Source organism: Penicillium paradoxum, assembly GCF_028828445.1.
Source record: "Penicillium paradoxum strain IBT 22861 chromosome Unknown utg000002l_segment0_segment0, whole genome shotgun sequence".
Taxonomy (NCBI): Eukaryota; Fungi; Ascomycota; class Eurotiomycetes; order Eurotiales; family Aspergillaceae; genus Penicillium; species Penicillium paradoxum.
In genome coordinates, this window is record NW_026643180.1 from 196,353 (window position 1) to 221,375 (window position 25,023).

At 50.3% G+C, this 25,023-nt stretch overlaps 8 protein-coding genes across 8 annotated transcripts; 5 read left to right on the forward strand and 3 right to left on the reverse strand.

Moving 5' to 3' along the window:
* Positions 1-122: 122 nt before the first annotated feature.
* N7457_000078 (translation initiation factor eIF2 subunit alpha) lies at positions 123-1,228 on the forward strand (the record flags this gene model as incomplete). The annotated part of the gene is made up of 4 exons (XM_057171146.1): positions 123-200; positions 274-436; positions 493-700; positions 763-1,228. The coding sequence occupies 4 exons, from the start codon at positions 123-125 to the stop codon at positions 1,226-1,228; spliced, it is 915 nt and encodes a 304-aa protein (XP_057035049.1).
* Positions 1,229-1,843: 615 nt separating this feature from the next.
* Positions 1,844-8,577, forward strand: yvc1 (putative potassium ion channel Yvc1; the record flags this gene model as incomplete). Its single annotated transcript, XM_057171147.1, has 9 exons — positions 1,844-1,919; positions 1,969-2,296; positions 2,353-3,287; positions 3,334-3,474; positions 3,533-3,919; positions 4,363-4,396; positions 4,576-7,861; positions 7,920-8,056; positions 8,118-8,577. The coding sequence occupies 9 exons, from the start codon at positions 1,844-1,846 to the stop codon at positions 8,575-8,577; spliced, it is 5,784 nt and encodes a 1,927-aa protein (XP_057035050.1).
* Positions 8,578-9,247: 670 nt separating this feature from the next.
* Positions 9,248-10,108, forward strand: N7457_000080 (uncharacterized protein; the record flags this gene model as incomplete). Its single annotated transcript, XM_057171148.1, has 1 exon — positions 9,248-10,108. The coding sequence occupies one exon, from the start codon at positions 9,248-9,250 to the stop codon at positions 10,106-10,108; it is 861 nt and encodes a 286-aa protein (XP_057035051.1).
* A 1,108-nt stretch (positions 10,109-11,216) lies between these two features.
* N7457_000081 (aldo/keto reductase family protein) lies at positions 11,217-12,387 on the forward strand (the record flags this gene model as incomplete). The annotated part of the gene is made up of 6 exons (XM_057171149.1): positions 11,217-11,288; positions 11,363-11,373; positions 11,427-11,484; positions 11,538-11,719; positions 11,796-12,165; positions 12,235-12,387. The coding sequence occupies 6 exons, from the start codon at positions 11,217-11,219 to the stop codon at positions 12,385-12,387; spliced, it is 846 nt and encodes a 281-aa protein (XP_057035052.1).
* Positions 12,388-12,563: 176 nt separating this feature from the next.
* N7457_000082 (putative gamma-cysteine synthetase regulatory subunit) lies at positions 12,564-13,568 on the forward strand (the record flags this gene model as incomplete). The annotated part of the gene is made up of 2 exons (XM_057171150.1): positions 12,564-12,586; positions 12,638-13,568. 2 exons carry the CDS (start codon positions 12,564-12,566, stop codon positions 13,566-13,568), a joined length of 954 nt encoding a protein of 317 aa, XP_057035053.1.
* Positions 13,569-13,701: 133 nt separating this feature from the next.
* Positions 13,702-14,520, reverse strand: bud32 (serine/threonine protein kinase BUD32; the record flags this gene model as incomplete). The annotated part of the gene is made up of 1 exon (XM_057171151.1): positions 13,702-14,520. One exon carries the CDS (start codon positions 14,518-14,520, stop codon positions 13,702-13,704), a length of 819 nt encoding a protein of 272 aa, XP_057035054.1.
* A 329-nt stretch (positions 14,521-14,849) lies between these two features.
* Positions 14,850-17,078, reverse strand: N7457_000084 (Zn(II)2Cys6 transcription factor; the record flags this gene model as incomplete). Its single annotated transcript, XM_057171152.1, has 5 exons — positions 14,850-15,375; positions 15,452-15,775; positions 15,855-16,228; positions 16,293-16,845; positions 16,900-17,078. The coding sequence occupies 5 exons, from the start codon at positions 17,076-17,078 to the stop codon at positions 14,850-14,852; spliced, it is 1,956 nt and encodes a 651-aa protein (XP_057035055.1).
* Positions 17,079-18,015: 937 nt separating this feature from the next.
* Positions 18,016-24,869, reverse strand: N7457_000085 (DNA-directed RNA polymerase III core subunit RPO31; the record flags this gene model as incomplete). Its single annotated transcript, XM_057171153.1, has 4 exons — positions 18,016-22,267; positions 22,346-22,434; positions 22,933-24,082; positions 24,136-24,869. 4 exons carry the CDS (start codon positions 24,867-24,869, stop codon positions 18,016-18,018), a joined length of 6,225 nt encoding a protein of 2,074 aa, XP_057035056.1.
* Positions 24,870-25,023: the final 154 nt, after the last annotated feature.

Sequence of the window (25,023 nt, forward strand, 5' to 3'; positions counted from 1 at the left end):
TTTTCGGACTTTTCGCTCACTTGTGCTCTATCGGTTGCCGTCTCACTCAGCTGGACAGTGCCATCATTTTCGTCTCCTTCGCACCTGAAATTTCCCCGAAAAAAAAAAAGAACCCCGCCAAGATGTCTCTCACGAATTGTCGATTCTATGAGGACAAGTATCCCGAGGTGGATAGCTTCGTCATGGTCAATGTCAAGCAGGTACGGATAAACTGAGCCATGTGAGAACGGAGAGATCAAAGCGACAGGCACTGATACTTTGTGAATGGATTAGATCGCCGAGATGGGCGCATACGTGAAGCTGCTTGAATATGACAACATCGACGGCATGATCCTGCTCTCAGAACTTTCCCGCAGACGTATTCGCAGTATTCAGAAGCTCATTCGCATTGGGCGCAATGAGGTTGTTATCGTACTCCGTGTTGACAAGGAGAAAGGCAAGATCTCACCATTCGCCTGGAGGGGACCTGCGAGCTAACTTGTGAAAATGAAGGTTACATTGATCTCTCAAAGCGCCGTGTCTCCCCCGAGGATGTGATCAAGTGCGAGGAGCGGTACAACAAGAGCAAGGCAGTGCACTCTATCATGCGCCATGTCGCAGAGGCAACTCAGACTCCCCTCGAGAACCTATACGAGACCATCGGGTGGCCCTTGAACCAGAAATACGGCCACGCGCACGATGCCTTCAAGATTTCCATCACGTAAGCTTCTGTCTTGTTCTGCCACATAATATGGTTGAATTTCCCTCTGACAGTCGACCCAGAAACCCCTCTGTTTGGGATGAGATCACTTTCCCCAGCGATGCCGTCAAGAAGGAACTGCAGCAATACATCAGCAGCAAGCTTACCCCCCACCCTACCAAGGTCCGTGCCGATATCGAGGTCACCTGCTTCGGCTACGATGGAATCGATGCCGTCAAGGATGCCCTTCGTACCGCTGAGGCCGACAACACCCCCGAGAACCAGATCAAGGTCAAGCTGGTGGCTCCTCCTCTCTACGTCTTGGCCAGCCAATGTCTTGACAAAACCCACGGCATCAAGATGCTGGAGGCAGCAATTGTGAAGATTGAAGAGCGGATCAAGGCCAACGGCGGTACCTGCACCGTGAAGATGGCACCCAAGGCTGTTACCGAGCACGATGATGCCATCCTGCAGGAGCTTATGGAGAAGCGTGAGCGTGAGAACATGCAAGTCAGCGGAGATGAGGATTCGGAGAGTGATGACGAGTAAAGAACGAGTAACAACTCCGATTCGAGGGGCATCCAGGGTTCATCGGCGCTGGCATCCAAAGCCCGAATCACTGCAAGAGGAGAATGGGCAAAAATAGATAGAAAAAAGCTTGCACATTTCGGAGAAGGGCTCGAGGGCTCAGTGTGTTGATGGGCAGGATTGCAGTCAGAACTCGCCCTTCAGCCCAGGGCAGTCGCCTGCACCTCGGGTCTGGGGATGAGATATCCACGCCCGTGCATGCGCTGCATGCCAATTGCGGTCGAAATCCTCGTGTCCGGCGTCTGTCAAAGATGCTGGGTCTGCACGGGGTGCAAGTTCTGATGTACATATTTTTGCGATGCAACCGAAACGTTCAATGCCAGTGATGCTTTTTAATGCAAATGGGATCCTTGTAGGAACTATTTATCTGTAGACTTACGCAAGTCCTACCTCTCGAAGACTCTTAAGATTGGATGCACTCGAATGGCGGGGAAATATGTAGCTGAAGCTTATCTGCTCCGTACTGCCGATCATTGGTGCGCTTCCTCCATTTACCCCAAACATCGGTGAGCCTGGGATCTCCCCCTGGATCTCCCCTCTATTCTTCATCTCTCGTGATTGCATACTCGACACAATATGGGTCACTGGAGGAATCTCTTTGGTGCCGATCGTGGCAGGACCCGGCACCGTCTCGAGGTTGAACGTCGTCGGTGTACGTCATCCCCGCACACGCGCTGCGGAACACTGTTAACAAATCACAGTGCTCCCTGTCAATGGTGCCGATGAGCCCCAAGCCTCTCACACGTCAAAGGAAATTGCCAAGGTTGCTCTTCGACTGAAATATCAAATCGAGCAGGTTGTCTCCTGCGAGATTGAGGCCAATCTCTTGACGGACCCAAACAGCCGCATCATCACAGACGACGTCGTTGCAACCGCCAGGCAAGCTGGCGGTGATGACTATAAAGCTTGTGTCGTTTATTGCCTCCTTATTTGTCTGCGATGGTTCCAGATTCAATCCAACGTCGAGCTTTGGGATTCCGATCTGCATGAGGTTCGGGCTGTTGCTTGCGAGGTCATTGCCAAGCGCATGTAAAATCCCCCTCCATTATTCGTATCCTATGACGTTCACTCACTAACCTATATAGCATTGAATCCGAGGAGGATCAAGACTACTTACTAAGAGACGTTCTACTCAAACGATACTCTATTTTCAGTGAAGGGGTAGAAACTGATCCTGCCAATGTCATTGAACGCGCGGTAGATCTTCATGCTCTGAGAATCATTAGCTCGGCTGGATACCAGAAATGTATCCAGTATCTATGGAGAGGCTGGATCTGTCAGGAAGAGGGCAATCCAACTAACTTTGTTGATTACAAGGAGAAGTGTAACACGGGCTATTGGGTTCATTTTCACCCTGATCGAATGAGGACTCCTCTATATCAGAATGTTTGTCAAATTCTGTTCTCCTTGATCTACCTTGCGATTTATACCGCAGTTATCAATACCGTGAACCCAACTGGTGATCTGGATATCGGCGAATGCATTCTTTATGGTATGACTCTTGCGTTCATGTGCGATGAATTAGTCAAGTTCTGGAAGGTTGGATGGAATTATCTCGAATTTTGGAATGCATTCAACTCCACGCTATACGCGATACTTGCAGTGTCGCTCATCCTCCGTTTTGTTGCCCTGGCACACTCGTCATCTACCCATGATCATCAACGGCAGCTATATAACGAGCTCAGTTACAACTTCCTAGCTTTTGCAGGCCCTATGTTCTGGATGCGCATGATGCTATATCTTGATTCGTTCCGGTTCTTCGGCGCCATGTTCGTGGTTCTTCGCGTCATGATGAAAGAGAGCTTAATCTTCTTCGCTCTTCTGTTTGTGGTTATGGCTGGTTTCTTCCAAGCCTTTGTCGGCATGGCTCAGGTGGAGGATGATACCTCTCTCCACCGGAATATCCTTCAGGGAATGATGAATAGCATCATGCAGAGTCCTGAGTTCAGCACTTTTCAGGAGTTTGCATTCCCCTTCGGTATCATTCTCTACTATGTTTTCAACTTCATCGTCATGACCGGTCAGTTCGCCATTGGTTTGTTTTGAGTAATACTAACAATTCTTAGTTCTCTTGAACATTCTCATCGCCTTGTACAACAGTGCATACGAAGATATCTCTGGTAATGCAACCGACGAATACTTGTCCATTTTCGCACAAAAGACTATGCAGTTCGTTCGCGCCCCAGATGAGAACGTCTTCATCCCACGTAAGTTTTCCAATCTGCATTGCATGTATATGGTATGGCTGATTTACTACTATAATAGCATTCAATCTCGTCGAGATTCTGTTTCTGGTAGCTCCATTTGAATGGTGGCTTTCACGGGAGACCTATGCCAAGCTGAATGACTTTGTAATGGGCGTGATCTACTCCCCTCTGCTTGTCGTCTCTGCCTGGGTTGAAACCCGCCAAGCGCACCAGATTCGATGGAACCGTCACCGTGGCGAAGAAGATGATGACTGCGCTCAGGAATGGGAGCATGTGGCTAGGGAGGTTAATTTCGATCTCGACGATACTTGGAAACAGCAGGTCGTTGAATCCACGCCAGATATCAAGGTTGATAGTTGCCTATACGAAATCAGAGAGCTGAGGGAGCAGGTTAAGATGTTGACGGAGACAGTCAAGGAATTGGTAGAGAAGGTGGAAAGGAAGGGTATGGATGAGACGATTTAGGACAGCAAAGGTACGCTTTATACGGAGTATATATCATCAAGTCGTGCACAATTGAAAGAGGTACCTCGTTTTGGCCTACGCATATATACTATGTTAGGTCAAGGACTCGATTGTTCGCTCTCTATAAAAACACAGGTGGATGTTGTTCCCCTCACCCAAACAGTTTTTTTTTTTCTCGTCAGCTCAACGACAATGCCTGCACTAAAATTCGATATAGTAGGAACCAAAAAAAGAAAGGCAAAAAAGAAATCTTGAGGTTTGTTTTTAGGAATAGCCGAACGCGGGGGTCGAACCCGCAGCCTTAAGATTAAGAGTCTTACGCTCTACCGATTGAGCTAGCCCGGCCGGGCTGTTGTAAACGGCTGCCCAATAATGCCACATTATCCAGACCGCCTGGATCGGAACAGGCTGACATAATGCTAGCGCGTCGAGCGGCGAATCCTCTGGAACCAAAATTGTATCTACAAGGTGGCTTCTTCTTCGAATCTAGGCTCTTCCGTGATTGGATTCTATCATTGCTTTCTTCTTTCTTATGAGTATTTAATTTTCTGGTTGTTTGACTCTGACTGCGGTCACTCGCCACCATGTACGTTTCAGAACATCCAAGTCTTCGCGACTGCAGCTAACAGTACATAGGGCAAAGCTCGTGGACGACCCTCAGATTCATAATGCCTCGTTGCATAACCCGCTCCCTTGGCAATTGCATACATACGTCTGGCCATTCCTGATTATATGGCCCGCGTTCTTCGCCTTCTATCTCTCCCCCGAGCGCTATGATACCTATATTCAGGGACAGGAATGGACCTTCGTTTGGTCTGGATCTATCATTACGATTCAGTCGCTCTTCTGGTTGATGACTCAGTGGAACATTGACATCAACACGCTATTCACCACTACTCGCGCCAAGTCAATCGACACCGCCCGGCTTATCAAGGTAGTCCCCATCACCAATGCTGGCTCTGCCGAGATTTGTACCTTGATCAATGAGACCACCGGCCCGAAGAGGACCCTCTCCTTCCTTTTCCAGAAGCGCCGTTTCCTCTTCTATCCCGAGACTCGCACCTTCGCGCCTCTGTCCTACGTCCTCGATGCCGAACCGAAACCCGCTCTCAAGACTTTCCAGCTCACCGAGGGTCTGGCATCTAAGGCCGAGGTTGACCGCGTCCACCACCACTACGGCGATAACACTTTCGACATCCCCGTTCCCGGCTTCGTCGAGTTATTCAAAGAGCATGCTGTCGCGCCGTTCTTCGTATTCCAAATTTTCTGCGTCGGATTGTGGATGCTGGATGAATACTGGTACTACTCGCTCTTCACGCTGTTCATGCTTGTTGCTTTTGAGAGTACCGTTGTATGGCAGCGCCAGAGAACCTTGAACGAATTCCGTGGAATGAGCATCAAGCCCTACGATGTCTGGGTCTACCGTGAACGCAAATGGCAGGAGATTACCAGCGACAAGCTTCTCCCCGGTGATCTCATGTCGGTGAATCGTACCAAGGAGGACAGCGGCGTTGCCTGCGATATTCTTCTGGTTGAAGGCAGTGTAATTGTGAACGAGGCCATGCTTTCTGGTGAGAGTACACCGCTTCTGAAAGAGTCCGTTCAGCTCCGTCCCGGCGATGACTTGATTGAACCGGATGGATTGGATAAGCTTTCCTTTGTGCACGGAGGTACCAAGGTTCTGCAGGTTACTCATCCCAACTCGAATGGCGACTCTGCTCTGAAGAACTTGGCTAGCAGCGTCACTATGGCCCCCGACAATGGTGCTTTGGGTGTAGTTGTTAAGACCGGATTCGAAACCAGCCAAGGTAGTCTTGTTCGAACTATGATTTATTCAACTGAACGTGTCTCTGCCAACAATGTCGAGGCTTTGTTGTTCATTCTCTTCCTGTTGATTTTCGCCATTGCCGCTTCTTGGTATGTGTGGCAGGAGGGTGTCACCCGGGACCGCAAGCGATCCAAGCTTTTGCTGGACTGTGTCCTCATCATTACGAGCGTTGTTCCCCCTGAGCTGCCTATGGAGCTGAGCTTGGCTGTCAACACCAGTCTGGCTGCTTTGAGCAAATTTGCCATTTTCTGCACTGAGCCTTTCCGTATCCCCTTCGCTGGTCGTGTTGACGTGGCTTGCTTCGATAAGACCGGTACCCTAACTGGCGAGGACCTTGTTGTCGATGGTATCGCTGGTCTCACTTTGGGTGAGGCTGGTTCCAAGGTCGAAGCTGATGGCGCTCACACTGAATTGGCCAATTCTTCTGCTGCTGGACCCGACACAACCCTCGTTCTTGCTAGTGCTCACGCTCTGGTGAAGCTGGATGAGGGCGATGTTGTTGGCGACCCTATGGAAAAGGCTACTCTGGAATGGCTCGGCTGGACCCTGGGCAAGAACGACACTCTCTCCCCCAAGGCCAACGCCCCGGTCATCTCTGGTCGCAATGTCGAGTCTGTTCAAATCAAGAGAAGATTCCAGTTCTCCTCGGCCCTGAAGCGCCAAAGTACTATTGCAACCATTACGACCAATGATCGCAAAACCTCCAAAAAGGTCAAGTCCACTTTTGTTGGTGTCAAGGGTGCCCCCGAAACCATCAGTACCATGTTGGTCAACGCACCTCCCAATTACGAAGAGACTTTCAAGCACTTCACGCGCAACGGTGCTCGTGTGCTTGCCATTGCCTACAAGTACCTTTCCCAGGAATCCGAACTTACTCAGGGTCGCATTAACAACTACGTTCGCGAAGAGATCGAATCCGATCTAATTTTTGCTGGCTTCCTTGTCCTACAGTGTCCCCTGAAGGACGATGCTATCAAGTCTGTCCGTATGCTGAATGAAAGTAGCCACCGTGTGGTTATGATCACCGGTGATAACCCACTGACTGCTGTCCACGTTGCACGCAAAGTCGAAATCGTCGATCGTGAGGTTCTTATTCTTGATGCCCCGGAGCATGACAACTCTGGAACCAGGATTGTCTGGCGTACTATTGATGACAAGCTCAATATTGACGTTGACCCCACCAAGCCTCTCGACCCGGAGATTTTGAAGACCAAGGACATTTGTATTACTGGATATGCTTTGGCAAAGTTCAAGGACCAGAAGGCTCTTCCCGACCTCCTCCGTCATACCTGGGTTTATGCTCGTGTGTCTCCCAAGCAAAAGGAAGACATTCTTCTGGGTCTCAAGGACGCTGGATACACGACTCTGATGTGCGGTGATGGTACCAACGATGTTGGTGCTCTGAAGCAAGCGCACATTGGTGTTGCACTTCTGAACGGCTCACAGGAGGATCTCACCAAGATCGCTGACCACTACCGGACTACCAAGATGAAGGAGCTGTACGAGAAGCAAGTCAGTATGATGCAAAGATTCAATCAGCCCTCTCCTCCAGTGCCCGTTCACATCGCCCACTTGTACCCTCCCGGCCCTACCAACCCACACTACCAGAAGGCTATGGAGCGGGAGGCTCAGCGCAAGGGTGCCGCTATTACTGCTGGTAGCCCCGAAGCTATTCCAACCATCACTTCCCCCGGTGCTCAGGCCCTGCAGCAATCCAACTTGACTCCCCACCAGCAGAGACAGCAGCAGGCCCAGGCTGCCGCAGCTGGTCTTGCAGATAAGCTTACAGCTTCGATGCTGGAGCAGGAGCTGGATGACAGCGAGCCTCCTACCATCAAGCTAGGTGATGCGTCCGTCGCCGCTCCGTTCACTAGCAAGTTGGCCAACGTTATTGCCATCCCAAACATCATCCGTCAAGGCCGTTGTACCCTTGTTGCGACAATTCAGATGTACAAGATTCTTGCTCTGAACTGCTTGATCAGTGCCTACAGCTTGAGTGTCATCTACTTGGATGGCATTAAGTTCGGCGATGGACAAGTTACCATCAGTGGTATGATGATGAGTGTTTGCTTCCTGTCTATCTCCCGCGCAAAGGTATTTTATCGCCTCCTATGTTATCAAGCATGGTTTACTAATATTTGAATGCTTTTAGTCTGTTGAGGGTCTGTCTAAGGAGCGTCCTCAGCCAAACATTTTCAACGTCTACATCATTGGATCTGTTCTTGGACAATTTGCCATCCACATTGTGACTCTGATCTACCTGTCCAACTATGTTTATAAGCATGAGCCGTACGTCACGAGCATCTTCCCCATCTTGATTGTCCTAGCCCAGAGCTAACTGAACCAACAGGAGAGAATCCGATATTGACCTCGAGGGCGAGTTTGAGCCTTCTCTCCTGAACAGTGCCATCTACCTTCTGCAACTGATTCAGCAAATCTCCACCTTCTCGATCAACTACCAGGGCCGTCCCTTCCGCGAGTCCATTCGTGAGAACAAGGCGATGTACTGGGGTCTCGTCGGTGCGTCGGCCGTCGCATTCTCCTGCGCCACCGAGTTCATCCCGGAGCTGAACGAGAAGCTGCGTCTCGTGCCCTTCACCAACGAGTTCAAGATCACCCTGACCGTGCTGATGATCTTCGACTACGGTGGCTGCTGGCTGATTGAGAACGTTCTGAAGCACTTCTTCAGCGACTTCCGTCCCAAGGACATTGCTATTCGTCGCCCTGATCAGCTCAAACGCGAGGAGCAGCGCAAGTTGCAAGAACAAGTTGAGGCTGAGGCTCAGAAGGAGCAGGAAAGAAAGATCTAGTTTGGTGGGTCGAAGATCCTTTTGTATCTGTATACATAGATAGGGCTGTTGTTGGATTTTAGAAATGATCATGTACTACATGACATTTAATATATGATTTTGCTTTTACCGACATAATTTGATACGTATAAATGCTTTCTTTTTTTGCTTAGTTTTGAGTAGTTATCGTCATTGAAATAGGCCGCAAGAAGGTACATGTAGTCATCCTTTCCCTTGAAGGTTCGGGTACTTCCGATCCGACCCACGGGTTTCCCCGCCGTTGATCTGTATGTACTCCGTATGTAGATCTTTTTATTATCAATGCGCACTTGAGCACCTCACTGATAGATATGGCCGAAATGGGGGATTCAGGGGTTTCTTATGTTAAGCCAAGGAACGGTAGAGCGCTAGTGGGAGTGGCTGCGGCTGTAACATCACGCGAATGTCTCAGTTGGGCCAATCCTTTCCCCGAGAGGCTTACTTTCCCTATGAGGAATATGAAGTAATCATTTGGACTTGGCCTAATTCAGCTGCCCCTTGGCCCCCAGAAGGATATTGCCATTGGTCTGAAACGGTTTCCGGCCCCCTGAAAATAAATATGCTCATGTAGTGCCCACGGAGCAGTCTTCTCTTTCTTCAACCCTCTTCACCCCCATTCCTCTGTTTTCAGTATATGGGAAGCTTGATCAAAATGTACAATAATAAACTTTACCTGAGCTCCCTTTTGGCCCTGCAGGCTTGCACCAGGGTCATGGGCGCCTCGGCTACATCGGGCGTCCTGGAAGTCGACTTGGTCTTCCCGCGCAATGAAACCTATGCGCCCTCCCCAGACATGCCCGTTGTGTTTGCCATCCAGAACCCGCATCTCGCTGCACCTCTCAACATGAGGGTCACTTATTTGATCACGCCTCCTGGGATCTACGAGAACACGACCGAGACAACTCTGTTCAATATGAACTCGACCAGCTCCTCCGACCTCGATTCTCACTTCGTCTACAACAAAACCGACGTCGACACCGAGGACGTGTGGGAACTCACCTGGTTCGTCGAGTATGGACGTTGCACCGGGTCCAAGGGAGACATGATGTACTACAACAGCAACTTCACAATCGATAGTATCATCTTCACTACCAAGAGCGGCGCTGCGAAGCCGGATCTTGTTGCCGTTAGCAACGATGATACCTGTCCCAAGGGTATTGCTGCCTGGAACGTTACCAGCACCTTGGAGGTGGAAGGCACCAATTGGGGTGGCTATGACACCTGCGCGGTCGTTTCAGAGAAATTCCCGTGGGCTAAAGGACAGCCATGTGCAGCCGGGTTTGACTCCGCTGCTGCTTCAAATATCTCAGCTGCCTTGAAGGGCACGGGATGTGCTGCCTCGGGCTGCTCTGAGGACGGGAAGAATTCGACCAACGATCAAGACTCCAAGGACTCTGAGGATTCTGCGGACGACAAGGACTCTGCGGATAAGAGCGCAGCGGGCGCCTTGAACCTGCCAGGAGCTGCGTTGCTGACAACGATTGTTGCTGGACTCGCATACATTCTCGCATGATCGGTTCCTCTCGTTTATCTGTGTATATTGTTTGATTGTAAATCTTTGCCAGGAAAGACTTCAATGTTATTTATGGATCAGTGGATTAATGTATGTGGTATTGTTTTCATGGCTCCAGGCGCAGCTAGTCGGTACACACGAATCATGCAAGACCCTAAGGGACTCCAAGCAGATCATCGGTAGTAGCTCTGGTTATCGCAATGTCTAGTGCTTGCGGGACAACTTACACTGGGACTAGTGACTGTTTGTATACACGTGTAGTGGTCGTGTTCCTCGATGTCTGCCTGCTTTTCGAGTAACCCAGGTCCAACTGAGCCCCGAGATATAGAAAATATAGAAACAATGTAGCATATATATACTCGGCCATCCACCAGAATCGTTCCAAGACCGGCAAATTCCTCATAATCTGCTCCAGACAATAGAGCATTTGCAGAGGAAGTATATAGTCATCTTCATTCTCAACCAATATCGACAATCCCAGAGTCCATCTCCAGCAGAGTGATGTCTAACGACGATATCAGACACATGTTGACACAGTTTGTCTAGGCTGATAATGTCAAAAAGGAAATATCATTCCATCAATCCTCTGATAGCTCAGCTGGAAGAGCGCAAGACTGTAACTGCTTAAGATCTCCGGATCATCTTGAGGTCCCTGGTTCGATCCCGGGTCAGAGGAATTTTTTGGTTTCTTTTTTTTGCTATCCCGTTGTATATAGTGCCACGTGGAAATGGGGATCTGATGTTTTTAGATGTCACACAGGCCCTCTCTCCTGAGGAAGAAAGCCGAGCTCTAACTCGCACATCCGCCTGTTATATTCGCCCAAAGAGACGGCCCACGGGTGCGAACATAGAGTCCCATCCTCTCCTTCATACCATACTGCGAAGAATCAATCGCCACCGATGAATGCAAAGAACTGGAAACGAGACTGGTCAACTTCAATATTGACCTCCCAAAACGTTCATCAGCTTCGGAAACGTGGCCTCGATTCGCCAGAGCCTGTGAGCCACAATGTAGATCGCAGCACCCCCACTTATGATCTCAGGGTGATGCTCATCACGATTCTACATTCGTTCATCTGAATCTTCCCAAAACAAGAGGAAACAAAGGATGACGAAGCTTACTCTCCAGTCAAAGCATCGACTGCAGTCGGGGCATGAAATCCCTGTCATTGGATATGGGGTGAGTGACAAGTGATCTTCATATAGGTACCCCGCATGATAGTCCCAAGAGCAGAGCTGACAGGATATCACCAGGTGTATCTGATGTATGTATATGATCCAAACGCTTCCTAAAAAAGCGTCACTAAGCCACCAATAGTCCCTCGTCTGCGACTGAGAAGGCTACCCTTGAAGCCCTGGACATTGGATTCCGCCATGTACGTCTGCGGCCTAAGACTACCAGAAGTCCAAGCTGAACAACAGATATCAGGTCGACTCAGCGATTATGTACCGCAACGAGAAGCCCTGCGGAAAGGCAATCCTGAATTCCCCACTGGACCGATCGCAGGTGTTCTTCACGACAAAGATCCCGCCCGAATCAATGGGCTACGAGGCCACCAAGCGGGCCATCAACTCGAGTCTACGAGAAGCAGCACAAGACTACTTCGACCTGTAAGTCACAAAAATCAAACAACCAGAACTTCCTCCAACAAAAGGCCCAACCCTAATCAACCAAATGCAACCCCAGGATTCTAATCCATGCCCCATATGGCGGCAAGGAAGCCCGTCTAGGCTCCTGGGATGCTTTAGTCGAAGCCCAGAATGCAGGCAAAACTAAAGCCATCGGGGTGTCTAATTACGGTATCCACCATCTCGAAGAACTGGAGGCCTACATCCACGGCGGCGGAGGTGGCCAGATCGACGTAGGTCAGTACGAGCTGCATCCATGGCTGGACCACTCGGATATCGTGGAGTGGCTGCAGAAGAGAAACATAATCGTCGAGGCATACTCCCCCCTTGCGCATGGAAGCCGATTGAGAGAGCCCGTGTTGGCGTCCATCGGGAAGAAGTATGGGAAGACACCGGCGCAGGTGTTGATTCGGTGGAGTTTACAAATGGTCAGTGGCGCGCTCATCCTCAAAATAACCTGGCGATATTGAAGTGTCTAGATGCTCATATATTGTTAGGGATTCGTGCCTCTGCCTAAGTCTGCCACGCCCCAGCGCATTCGGGAGAATGCCGATGTCTTTGACTTTGAGCTGGCAGCTGAGGATATGAAGTTGCTGGATACAGGAGAGTATTCGCCCACGGACTGGGATCCGACCGTTGACGAGGATTGAATGGAGACGTTGGCGAAGTAGAAGTATATAGTGGCCAGTAGACGGAATCAGGAACGTTGGATTTGTCAGGAGGGGCTCCGCGGGGTGGATTTCGTTTCGGACTCTCTCCCTTCTCAGTCCACTTCTTCTCTTTGCGATTCCATTGGATTTAGTTTGATCTTTTTCGCTTGCCCATCATGAAGTTGATTCTATCCAGTTCGTAAGTGAAATCGTTCCATGCGATCCCAGTCAAGTCGCTAACCCGTCGCAGGAATATTATGCAAGCCGGGCGTCAGTCCGTTATCCGCCAGCCTTTGACACAAAAGTCCAACGTGGAACTGATTAACTCCCTCCGATCGAACTTCCTTGCCTCGCAACAGATTGACTCTTCACCGGCCAACGGCACCGACTCGAATACAAACGGACAATCTGCCAAATCGCACCCGCCCTCATGGACACTACAAAATGAAGACGCTCTCTATATTCCTGCGATCGACTTCTCCCAGAACGGTCTGTCCGAGGAGCGCGATCAATATGATATCACAGTAAAACTATTCTACCTACCGGGAATCCCGGTATCGAGGCGATGCGCGCACACCAGAGAAGCAATTGATCTGGTATTGAAAGAGCTACATGTGAAGTCTATCGATCTACTGATCGTGTCATTCCCTGGGATCCTGTTCGACGCCGACGACGACAGCGAAGAGGAAGACCACGAGATGAGCAACGGGGAACCGGACGACTTCGACAGCATGGTGCAGACATGGCGGGTGTTGGAGTCTCTGCACGAGCAGGGCATGATCGCGCAATTAGGCGTCGCCGAGTTCGGCAGCGAACGGTTGGCCCGCTTTCTGCCGCATACCAAGGTCAAGCCCTCGGTCGACCAGATCAATCTGAAGGATTGCTGTGTTGTTCCCAAAAACTTGATTCTCTATGCGAAACAAGAGCAGATTCAACTTCTCACCCATAACGATTGCCATGATATCCTCCCTGTCGGCACAACGCGAGAACTCCTGGGTCCCGCGGAGAAGAGTGCGGGCATCCTGGCCTCGTCGCCCGAGGCCAACGACGGCATCCAGGGAAGTATCGAGCCACAGTGGGTGGTCAAGTACACGGCAGTCGTGAAGGATCGCGGAGTCGTCGAGAACAAGGGATATTTCGCGTTGGCCGACGTCGGCACATGTGTCAAGGAGCGGGTATAAATGAGTCTTCTTTCTTCTTGCGTCGTCGATATCTGTCGTGACAAGCGTGGCGTTTCATATTTTTTTCTCTTGCTTTAAAATCATAGCTGGTGGGAATTTGCATCCATCTCCAAATAATCAAATGAGACTGGCATTAACCAAGCATGCTCCTCTTCCGTCCTCTCATACGCACATCCTCAAGCCTCTTCAGCGTCGAAGGAGCACCCTTGTAGCTATCCCGGTACCCCAGAATCAACGCCTCGAACAAAGGCTCCGAGCGGGGATGTGTGCTCCCAATCGCACGCTCCAGGACATACAAATCCACCGCGCGATCCTCATCCTGGCTACTCTGCGACGCAAGACCGAAATCAATAAGCACGACATCACCCTCCATCGCAGGCGATCCAGTCTCATCCACAGCACCTGTAGTAGACGGGCGCAACATGAGATTACTCGTAGTCAAATCACCATGCACAACACCAGCCTTATGCAGGATACCGATCGCGGAGCCCATTCTCCTCAGCAAATCGCACACACGCGCCTCTTCTTTCTCGATCTGCGCTTGATCCAACGAGGCCTGGTTCTTTTTCATCCATGCCTCCCACTGCTCGAGAACCACGCGCACCACAGGCCCCTCAATCCACTCCATCATCAGCCAGGCGCCGCCCCACCCGCCTTCCTCGCCGCCGTGTCCTTCCCAGTCCAGGGCTAGCAGGGCGGGGACGCTCACGCCCTCGCGCACGAGTTTCGCGAGACATCGGGCTTCTTGGGTTATGCGTTGGCGGGTCAGTCGGCGGTCGAGAATTGGGTGGCGGTAGGGCTTTGAGGGGCGGATCTTCAGCGCGGCGGGGATGGAGGGGTTGAGGGAGATGGTTTTGTAGAGATGGGCTTCTGCGCCTTGGGTGAGGAGGATTGGTGGGGGGGAGGTGTTGTTGAAGGGAGAAGGGAGAGGTGGGGGCTTGTATTCGTCCATTGTGAGAGTGTTGCAGTGGAATGTGTCAGGAATGAAGAGTGAAGTTGAGAAAAAGTTCCGGGTGGGGCGTCGGAGTATACGCGACACGGCCGTCGAGTGAATTGATTCTTTGACATTGACAAGGAGAATAGAAGATAGAAGATAAAAGCAGCTCTCGTTTCAATTATTTGATTTCTTCAATTCTTCACATAAGGTGGCATATCTCGTAATTATGTGGACGCAATGAGCACCCTATAACAGCCCAGCCCTATATAACAGCCCAGTCAATATTTTCCTATCCCCAAGCACCGTAGCCCCAAGCACCGGAGTAACAATTATAAATCCGAGAATCAGATCAGATGAAGATCTGGGCGCACATTAGCCAGCCGACAAGTTCCCTGATACATCCTCTCTAGAGTCGACCTCATAACCTCCAGGTCGATAGATTCCGGGGCCCAGTGCTTCAAGGTGCGGATCGACACCCTGATCAAAGCGGCCCAGTTTGGCGGTATACGCACCTGCCATGTACTAGGATCTCGAGATGCCTCGAGCTGATACAAGACAGCACCGAGGATGTGCAGAGCGCAAGCAAAGCTAGCGCGGACGACGTTCCAAATCCACTCGTGTCGGAACTGATACCAGTAATTTGGAATCAATTCGACACAGTTATCAATGGCCTTTTGGGTTAGTCCGAAGATTTCCACCCACATTCGGTGGTTGTTCTTGATGAAGGTCGGCATGCTCTGGAAGTGCATTGCCAGGTAGAAAGCTGGTCGGTAGATTCTCTCCAGAGCCATGCGGTACCGGCCCCGGATGAAGAACTCCAGGTCTGGGTTATCCTTTTGGGATTGGACTCCGGCAATCGAGATTTGATACCTGGTGTGAGTATAGCGTCAGTGGGGGAAAGCCGAAGACCTATCATTATCATGCTCGGACACTTCGGGCCTCGTACCATGATGTTACAACGTTCTCAGCCCCCATCGTTCTTCTGAGGAGATCGGGAATGTCTTGAGTCCAGCCCTTCTCTCCATGACGCCACATGTCAGAGACCAGGTCATTGGTGGTTCGGCGGTTGCAGATAGATCCGATGTAGAATCTCCAGCCTCTTTCCTCTTCGGTTCCATCTAGTTCAAGCCCTGGCCTGACGGAGAAATCCCGATCCTCCTCCATTTGGTCATATGAGGTAGGGGATCTACGAGAGAATTTGGGAAAGGGATCTGAATAGCCTAACGTCTCAAGCCCACTACTCCAGAGAGGGAGCTCGCTCTGCATCTCACTGTTCCAATTAGTCGATGATCATATAAAAAAAGCCCCCCAAAAAGGAAAAAGAAAGAAGAAAGAAGAAAAAATCTTACTGTTCTGCTTGGATACAGGACCAGTACAGCCGCGCCTCCAGGTTATGGTAGTTGTCGTCAGCGGTCCACTGCTCTCGACATAGCGAGCGCAGACGGACTTCTAATCTACACGATGCCTGCTGGTAACAGAACCAGGCCTGCAGAGGCCGTATAGCATGTCTGTGGTAGCTTCCCGCCAGGAGAAAACATTGGATATCTGTCGGAGACGTATGTAAAAACCCGAATCTCTGTTTCGCAGCGTGGAAATATGTCTCAGCCAGATCGAGATTGGCATCTGACAAGGGAGGGGGTTGGAGTCCATCGAGATTTGCTGGAATTGCATCTAGAGGAATAAATTTGGAGGACGTGCAAGAAGCTAAAGCACATGCCAAGAGCTATGGAACAAGGGGATTAATTAGTAAAGTGAGACCTCATAGGTCTAGGCCTGATGTGACATACCACTTGACACGATGGGCCATCCCATCCAAGGCCCTGCACGGTGACCTCTTTTGCATACCGGTCTAGATTCTCGAGGTCCAGGATTGGGTTCCTCCGGTGGCATAGCATGAAGTACTTCCTGCAAAGTCGAGGGATCTCATCCACAAAGCTTCCTATCCCCACCTGCCGGGGTGCTGGCATAGTGTGGGGTTGGTTATCCAACGAGTCAAGCAGAAAGGATCGAATATGCTTTTCAGCCTCGGTGATCACTTTGTTGAAAATAGGCCATCGGAGCATGTTCTCCCCGGAGCTAGCCATGTAGAGGATTCGGGGATCATTGTCGGTTCCCCGATCGTCGAAACTAGCGGTACTGTCTCCTTGTGTGTTGCTACCCGACAAGGAATCAGCTATGGGGCTAGTGTGTTGCACGCCCAGCTCAAAAAATGATTCTTTGAGGGAGCGAGTCGAGGAGTTCGTGGAGCCTTCTGATTTGATTTCTTCCAACAAACCGGCGATATGATTCAGCCGTTGCAGGACCTCTTGGTTGGAAGGGTTCCCGGAATCAAAGCTAGCTCTGTGGATGTGGGTTAATGCTTAGTAGTTCCCCTAAAGATTGATATAATCTTACTGGTTCTGTGGTGGTGAGGTTTCGGGATAGTTGCACTCGACCCCCTGCACGGCGCAGTAGCTACAGATCGGCCTGGTATTGTCACATCGAGTCTTGCGCAGCCGACAGGTCTGACAGGCTGTCGGAGCTCGGGTCCGAACTTCACGCTTCCTAGTGAATTTGGGCTCGACAAACTCCATGGCTCCAAGTTGTAAATCCGGGGTTTCTCGGGGAGGCCGGGGAGATCGTCGTGAGAGAAGTGAAGAATTAAGTGCGACCCACGGATATTGAGTACTTAGAAAGCAATACCTCGCCGGGCGTTTCACTGCCCACTGGAAACAAAGAAACATGTAAACCACCGAGTGCTTACGGATGTGGCGTGGCCGGAAATGGCCAAGGGCAACAAAGAACGGTCGAAGCGATGTGATGGCCACAGGCTCATATCCATGGTGGCCTCAGGGGTTTCACGATGCTGATTGGAGGGCGGTTTCACTCCCTGGTCACGCCGGACATGGATGTTCGTGCGTATTGGCGAGTGTTCGTGAGGGTGTCTGTTGGGTGGCTTTCTTCCAGCAAGAGAGCTCCCCGAAACCACTTCTTCGGGGTCCTAGAGGCTCCACGTTCGTATTGCTAGATTTCTCTTTTCGGTGAGGTGCAGCTGCCCAGAGACAGGACGCAGCAGGGAGCAGAACCTGGTCTGGGAGCTACCGGTAGTTGGTTGTAGTTCGCCTCCAGCGAATCCGAGACATTCCGTTAGAACAGGTGAACTTTGTGCAAGGCTGAACGAATTTGAATATAACCCGGTGAAGAGAAGCTTGTGCCTGGATTTTTCTACAGTTGCGTTGGAAATTAGCTTCACGCCCACACACACCCCAATGTGAGAAGGGCGTTGGGAATTCTGATAGGTGCGAACGCTAGGCGCCTATACAATTACGAGGGTGTCTGGGGGATTAGGGATTAGGGACATTCCCACTCGGCCAACAGCAGCACATGTGTTGAAAAGAAGAAAATAGCATTGATCATATCATGAAATTTACTAACGCTCGAAGAATCGCCAGTAGTCTCCCTACATGTACAAAGCCCTGTCCGCAAGGCCAAAATTCTTAACGCCGAAATTAATGCACAGTGTCACTGAATTCACCGGACCTTTCTTTTGGGTCTCTTGGCCAGAGGCACCTCACAATGCTCGGTCCAAGCATCTTCAAAGACCGTCTTTCGAGGGCCAATCTGGCCTTGATAGAAGTTGAGTTTACGCACAACCTCCATGGCGCCGGTACCCAGTGACACCGTCTTGCCCATGATAATACATTCCGAGACACCCTCGATCAGATCGGTGCGACCGAGACCGCCGGCGTCGAAAAGGTGATCCGCAGTCTTCTCGAACGAAGCAAGCTGAAGCACCGAGTCACGCATCTTGGCCAGACCGAAACGTGTGATACCCAGCACCTCACCCTTATAAGTCATCACGTCGGCAAGAAGCTGCATGTGACGAGGATCGATGTCCATGTCCTTCATGACCTCGCTGATTTCCACGACGACTGTGCTTCGAGCTGCTTCAATACCGAGGACCTCTCGCGCCTCCATGATGTTGTTGGTTCTGGTGCGGAGGCCGTCCACACCCATTGTAGTCATACATTCCCTCAAACCGTAGCCTTCCACCAGCAAAGTGTTCGTGGTCGATGTCTCGTCCGTGCGAATGATAGCACGGGCCGCACGTGGGTGACCCAGAATTTGGATATTAGGAAGGATACGTTTCAAATGCTTCAGGCGCAGGAACGGGTCGGCGCTCGTGGCGGCAATCTCTGTCTTAGAAAGAGAGGCCTTGCTGGCCGGATCCAGATCCATATGAACCTTGATAGAAGCTTGTTTGCACGAGAATTTGAGATCGGTTCCCTTGAAGCGCTTGCTGTTCTTGATCGCTTCAACGATCTGAGGCGTTGTGATCTCCAGCGCCAGATCCTCGATCGTCTTCCAGTTCAAAACAACCTTCAGGTAGGCATCGTCGGGGGACCAAACCTCCGTGATAGAGTGGATAACGTCGTGGAGGAAAGTCTTTTCGATACGTCCCTTCACAATACGTGCAGCAATGGTACTTTCCTTATTGACCAACTCACAAGCCACGACGGGGGTACTGATTTCCTTTGATGCGTTGATAATTTCCTTGATACGAGGAACACCCTGCGTGATACTCATTCCGGCAACACCAGCGAAATGGAAAGTTTTCAGTGTCATTTGTGTTCCAGGTTCACCAATGGATTGGGCACCGACGGCGCCGACAGCATGACCGGGCTCAACCTGGGCCTTCTTGTATTTCAGCAGACAAGCAGTAATAAAGGCCCGCAGTGTGGTTTCTGTCAGTTTTCCTGTGTGGTCCAAGCCCTTTCGGCTCCGCTGGTCTGAAGGGTCAATATCACCACCACGAGAGATCAATTTGTCGGCTCTCTTCTGCACGTATTCTTGAATAGAGTCGAGGAAATCGCGAGCACTTTCAAATTGATCGATACCATGATCACTGCGATCCATATATTCGAGATCATTGCCGAGCAAATCCTTGCGATTTAGCTTCGCACGTTGCTTTGAAAGCATTTCTTCGCAAACTTCCATGATTTCGATCGGCAACAAGCTTCGTTCGTCATTGTTGTATGTAGTAGATTCTGAGTGAATGAAGGTTCGGTCGAAATGCACGGGCTTAGCTTTACCCTCCATATCCACGGGATCCAGCTTATCGTCACCGTACTGGAACTGAACGATAGCGGCAGATGAGTTACGGACAGTGTCATCGTACATCGACGACAAATCTTCGAGAGACTTCATCAAACGACGAGACATGTAACCGGTTTCAGCGGTCTTGACAGCTGTATCAACCAGACCTTCACGACCGGACATAGCGTGGAAAATAAACTCCTGGGGTTCCAGACCGGAGAAGAAACTGTTGCGCACGAAACCCTTCGAGGGAGGTTGTCGTGCATTTTTGGGGAAATGTGGCAGTGTACGATCCTGGAAGCCGTCCTGTACACGCTGACCACCGATAATTTGTTGACCGACGAGGGCAACCATCTGGGACACGTTGATACTAGAACCCTTGGATCCAGAAGTAGCCATGATCAGGGGCGAGTTGTATTTGCTGAGCTGCGCAATACACTCGTCACCAGCTTGTTGACGAACCTTACTGAGAATTCCGGAGATTTGGTTTTCCATGGTTTGCAATTCATCACATCCAGGATACTTTTCAAGAGTTCCTGCCTTGTACTGAGCAATGACTTCGTCACACTTCGCATACGCTGCTTCCACCAGATCGTTCTTTGACTGAACGAGACCTGCGCTGGGGTAGACATCTCCGATACCAATTGAAAATCCGATGTTGGTGAACCATCGGGCAGACAGTTTCGATAAACGGTTCATGCCCTCAGCGGCTGCTGGGGGACCGTAATCTCTGAGCATAATGTAGAATACGTTATCTTTCTTTCCAGAACCAATCGTAGACTTATCCATCACGCCGCACATGACTTCTGAGTTACGGATGACTAGCCAGCCATCATTGGGATCCAAGTCCTTGGGACGGCCATCCTTGGGCATCTTGAATTCACGGCATGCGGCATCCAAGTTCACCAGAACAGGATCGGATTTGTTGGGGTGCATGAGAATGTTGAAGACCTGTTTACCAGTCCAGAGCATCTGAGGCTTCAAGACTGATGGTGGCGGGAGATCAAATCTTGTTTCAGGACCAAGCATATAGAGACAGATTTGTGTAAAGGAGGCGCGGTTGAAGAAGTTGTCCTTGCTGCTCAGTACGTAGGCAGCACTAATGAAATCCTGAATGGCAGAAATGATGGGTTCTCCGTTTTTGGGTGTGGCCAAGTTATTCTTCACACCCATTAGCTCCATTGCTTCTGCTCTGGCTTCTTCTGTTTGTGGCACGTGAAGGTTCATTTCATCTCCGTCGAAATCGGCGTTGTAAGGATTGCAAACACACTCGTTCAATCGGAAGGTCCTATGGGGTCGGACTTTCGCAAAGTGAGATAGAATACTAAGCTTGTGGAGGGAGGGCTGTCGATTGAACAGCACAATATCGCCATCTTCAATATGACGTTCAACCAGGTCACCTTCTTGCAACTGATCAGCCATCCACTGGGTGTTACCGTACTTCAGCATCTGTCTGAATCCAGTTCCTTTTTTGACGATCAAGTTTGCACCGGGCCACTTGTTGCTACCATTGCAAATTCGTTGCTGCAATTTCTCTTTGTTGTATCTGGTCACAAGTTCGGGATAAGTCATGTTCTTTGCTACCAGCTCCGGAACAGCAACCTCATCTACCCGCAAATTTGGATCGGGTGAAATGACTGTTCGACCGGAGAAATCAACACGTTTTCCCGAAAGATTTCCACGGAAACGACCTTGCTTTCCCTTCAAACGTTGAACGAAGCCTCGAATTGGTTTTCCGAGATCGGCCTTGTTAAGACCAGGCACATCACTGTTGATGTAGACGGCGATCTGAAGTTGCATATAATCCCAGCACTCCATGATTGTTTGGACTGGAGCACCCTTAAGAAGGGCATTTTTAAGATTGATATTGCTCTGTACAATATCACCCAGCTTGGCAGTCAAGTCGTCTTCCGTAGAGGCGCCATCTTGTCCTACCGAAGGTCGAATACAAACTGGTGGAGCGGGAATAAACTGCCACAAGAACATCTCCGGACGAGCTTCCTTCGGATTCATACCAATCAATTCACAGTCCGAGTCGGACATTTTCTTGAATAGTTTAAGAACGCGGAGAGCATTCATATCGTCCTGTGCCTTTTTGAAGTGTTTCTCGACCTCTGGGTTTGCGCTTCTTGCCTCGAGGAACGAATTGTCGAAAACATCCTTACTAATGGGTGCCTGCTTTTTGACCGAAGTGGAAACATTGAATGCACGGAATTTGTCGTGGGTAATTTTCAGAGCACTTGTTCCGGTCTTCTTCACAACACCGTTGATCGCTCCGCAGTATGGGCATTCGCGGGTTTTCCGGCATCGGTCGTTGATACGCTTTGCGATCTGTGTCCGTCGGAGGTTATCGAGGCCCGGTCGGCGCATGTCGCGAAGGAAGGTACGGCGTTCCGCCTCGGGGAGCAAGATGTTTGAACATTCTTTGCAGATTTCCTGGAGGATCGAGATAACGCGCTTGAAATAACCGACGTGGAATGATGGCAAAACTAGTCTCACATGACCAAAGTGGCCATTGCAGTCTTTAAGATTGTTTCCGCATGTTGCGCAAGCGTCGGTCTTGTTGGAGATTCCCATGCGCTGATCGAGAGGTCCGTTCGAAACGACCGTTCGGGCCTGGTCTAGGTCGAAAAACTTTCTGTCGGAAACCTCCACTACTGCTTGGGCGACAATGTCATCATTGGTTCTGGAAACAAATTTCTTTGTTAGCAATCAAGTCTGCGACAAACTCTCGCGATAAGCACATATATGGGTGAGTGCGTACAAGACACCAAACTTCAATTCTTTGATCACCTTAGGGACACTGTCAATGACCTGGGCCTTGCCCAGGTCTATTTGCACACCCTCTGGAGCCTGCATGGCCGTCGTCAGTTGCAAAGCATGGCAGGGTGACTCAAGATGATGCGATCGGCATAGACGGACTCAGCCGCCAGAAACGAGAAGTGGGACTCAAAGCAAAAAGAGACCCAGTATTGTGTTGATATACTCTCAGAGAGAACCCACGATCTTGAGCGATGCCGTTTAGACAAGATGAATTGAACTGAGATTGAGCAAAGGAAGAAGTTGTATGGCGGGGTCTGACATGAACTTTTTTTCTGCCGGCGGAGCTTTGACCGCCAACATAAGCGGCTAGCAGCTTGTGAAGGTTGTATACACTTGCATGTTGCAGGGCATAAATCAATAGACCAACGTATCAGAAACGATGTTATACAATATATTGGTTGCTAATTTACATGTTTATTTCGCCAAGAATGCCTGGAAGGCTTTGTGCTCGATGACCACATTTCCAACTGCGCGCAACCTTTTGCGGCCTTCCTTCTGCTTCTCAAGCAGCTTCCGTCGTCGACTTACATCACTAGCGTGCAGTTTCGCCAAAACATCCTTTCGGTATGGTTTGATAGTCTCACGAGCAATGATTTTCTTGCCGACCGCAGCCTGGATGATAATCTCGAAAAGCTGTCGATCGACATGCTCCTTGAACTTGCTTACCCAGATTCTGCCTTGTCGGCTCACCTGGCTCAGGTGCATGATCCTTGCTACGGCATCCACTGGCTCTCTGTTGACCAAAAGTTGTAGCCGAACAATGTTGCCGGCTCTCCATGCAGACTCTTCGTAGTCCAGACTGGCATAACCCTTGGTGCCTCCTTTCAATTTGCCGAAGAAGTCGTCAACGAGATGGGCCAGGGGCAGCTCGTATTTCATGATGACTTGAGTCGCTGTGAAATATTCGATGCTTTGTTGCTCACCGCGGTTGGCCTCGCAGAGCTCAATGACCTTTCCTAGATACTCCTCTGGGAATGTCAAGGTGACTAGGACATAGGGCTCTTGAACCTCGGCAACTTTGAGTCGGACGCTATCATCATCGGGGAATTTAGCGGGATTTGTGATAATTTCCTCGGTACCATCTTTCCATACGACCTTGACTGGGACAGAAGGCGGAGTAATGATGATACTGGCGCCATGCTCCTGTCGTAGACGATCTTCAAAGACTGAGCAGTGGAGAGTTCCCAAGAAGCCCATACGGAAGCCGGCGCCTAGGGCATCGGAAGACTCTTTCTGTACTGTGATACTTCGATCATTCAACACGAGCTGGTTGATGCTGTCCTCCAAATGCTCAAAAAGATCAGCGTTCACTGGATATACAGCCACGAAGACCATCGATTTGGGCTCTTCGAATCCAGGCAAAGGCTGAACAATCTTTTCTGAGCCAACTGTTGTGAAGGTATCACCGATCTTGGCGTCCTTGCTTCGCTTCATACCTGGGTTGAAGTAAATGTATCCAACCTGACCTGCCCGTAAAACGGTCTGCGCAGTCTCAGTTGGATACATGATTCCAACTTCACCCACAAAATATTTGAGACCGGTAGCGAAGGAGATCAGTTGCTGACCCGCACGCACCTCACCGTCGAAGACACGGACCAACAAAATCACACCCTTGTAAGAGTCGTACCAGGAATCTACGAGCAGCATACGTAGTGGTTTCTTGGAATCACCAATAGGTCTAGTGTCCAGTTAGTAAAGTCAGAAGTTCAAGTAGTCGCTTGTCAGACGTACGCAGGAATCTTCTCCACAACCGTGGGTAGCACGGCCGGAACATTTAACCCAGTCTTGGCCGAGACCATCACCGCATTTTCTGTATCAATCTCAAACGTGCTTCTCATCTGCTCCAAAGCCCGCTCTGGGTCTGATGAGGGGAGATCAACCTTGTTGAGAATGGGAATCAACTCAAGGCCTTGTGCAAACGCCAGGTAGAAATTGGCGACTGTTTGCGCCTGAACACCTTGGCTTGCATCAACCAGGAGAATGGCTCCACCACAACTGGCATAACTTCGCGACACTTCTGCCCGGAAGTCCACATGGCCAGGGGTGTCGACCAAATGTAACAAATAATCTTCGCCATTGTGGTTGTAGATCATAGTACACGTCTGTGCCTTGACTGTGATTCCTCGCTCCCGCTCGACGTCGAGTTTGTCCAGCACCTGCTTGTTTGTTCCAGGTTGAATAGTGCCGGTCAATTCAAGCAATCGATCGGAAAGAGTGCTTTTGCCATGGTCGACGTGTGCAACAATGCAAAAATTGCGAAAACGTTCGATTGGGATGGCGGAAATTCGTTTCTCGAGGTCTATATCCGCTTTGATCGGGGTGGTTTTCGAGCGCCCATAGTATGTTGTAGCAGTAGAGAAAGCGCGGTGGTATTTATACAAAAGCAAACTAGTTGATGGTCGGAGGGTCGCGGCCTGGCGTGGCGCTGCGCTCAGCCATCGGCCTAACTGCAGACATCCTCGCATCGGGAATTCTGCGGTGGCATAGGAGGGATTGATTATGTGCAATCGGTCACAGCAAAGCGTATCCGAGGGGCAATCGATTAGCGTTTCTGTGCTGGTGGTCTGGTTACGATTTGCGGAGAAAAAACGGATGCGCGGGCGGTGACGGTTTATTGCT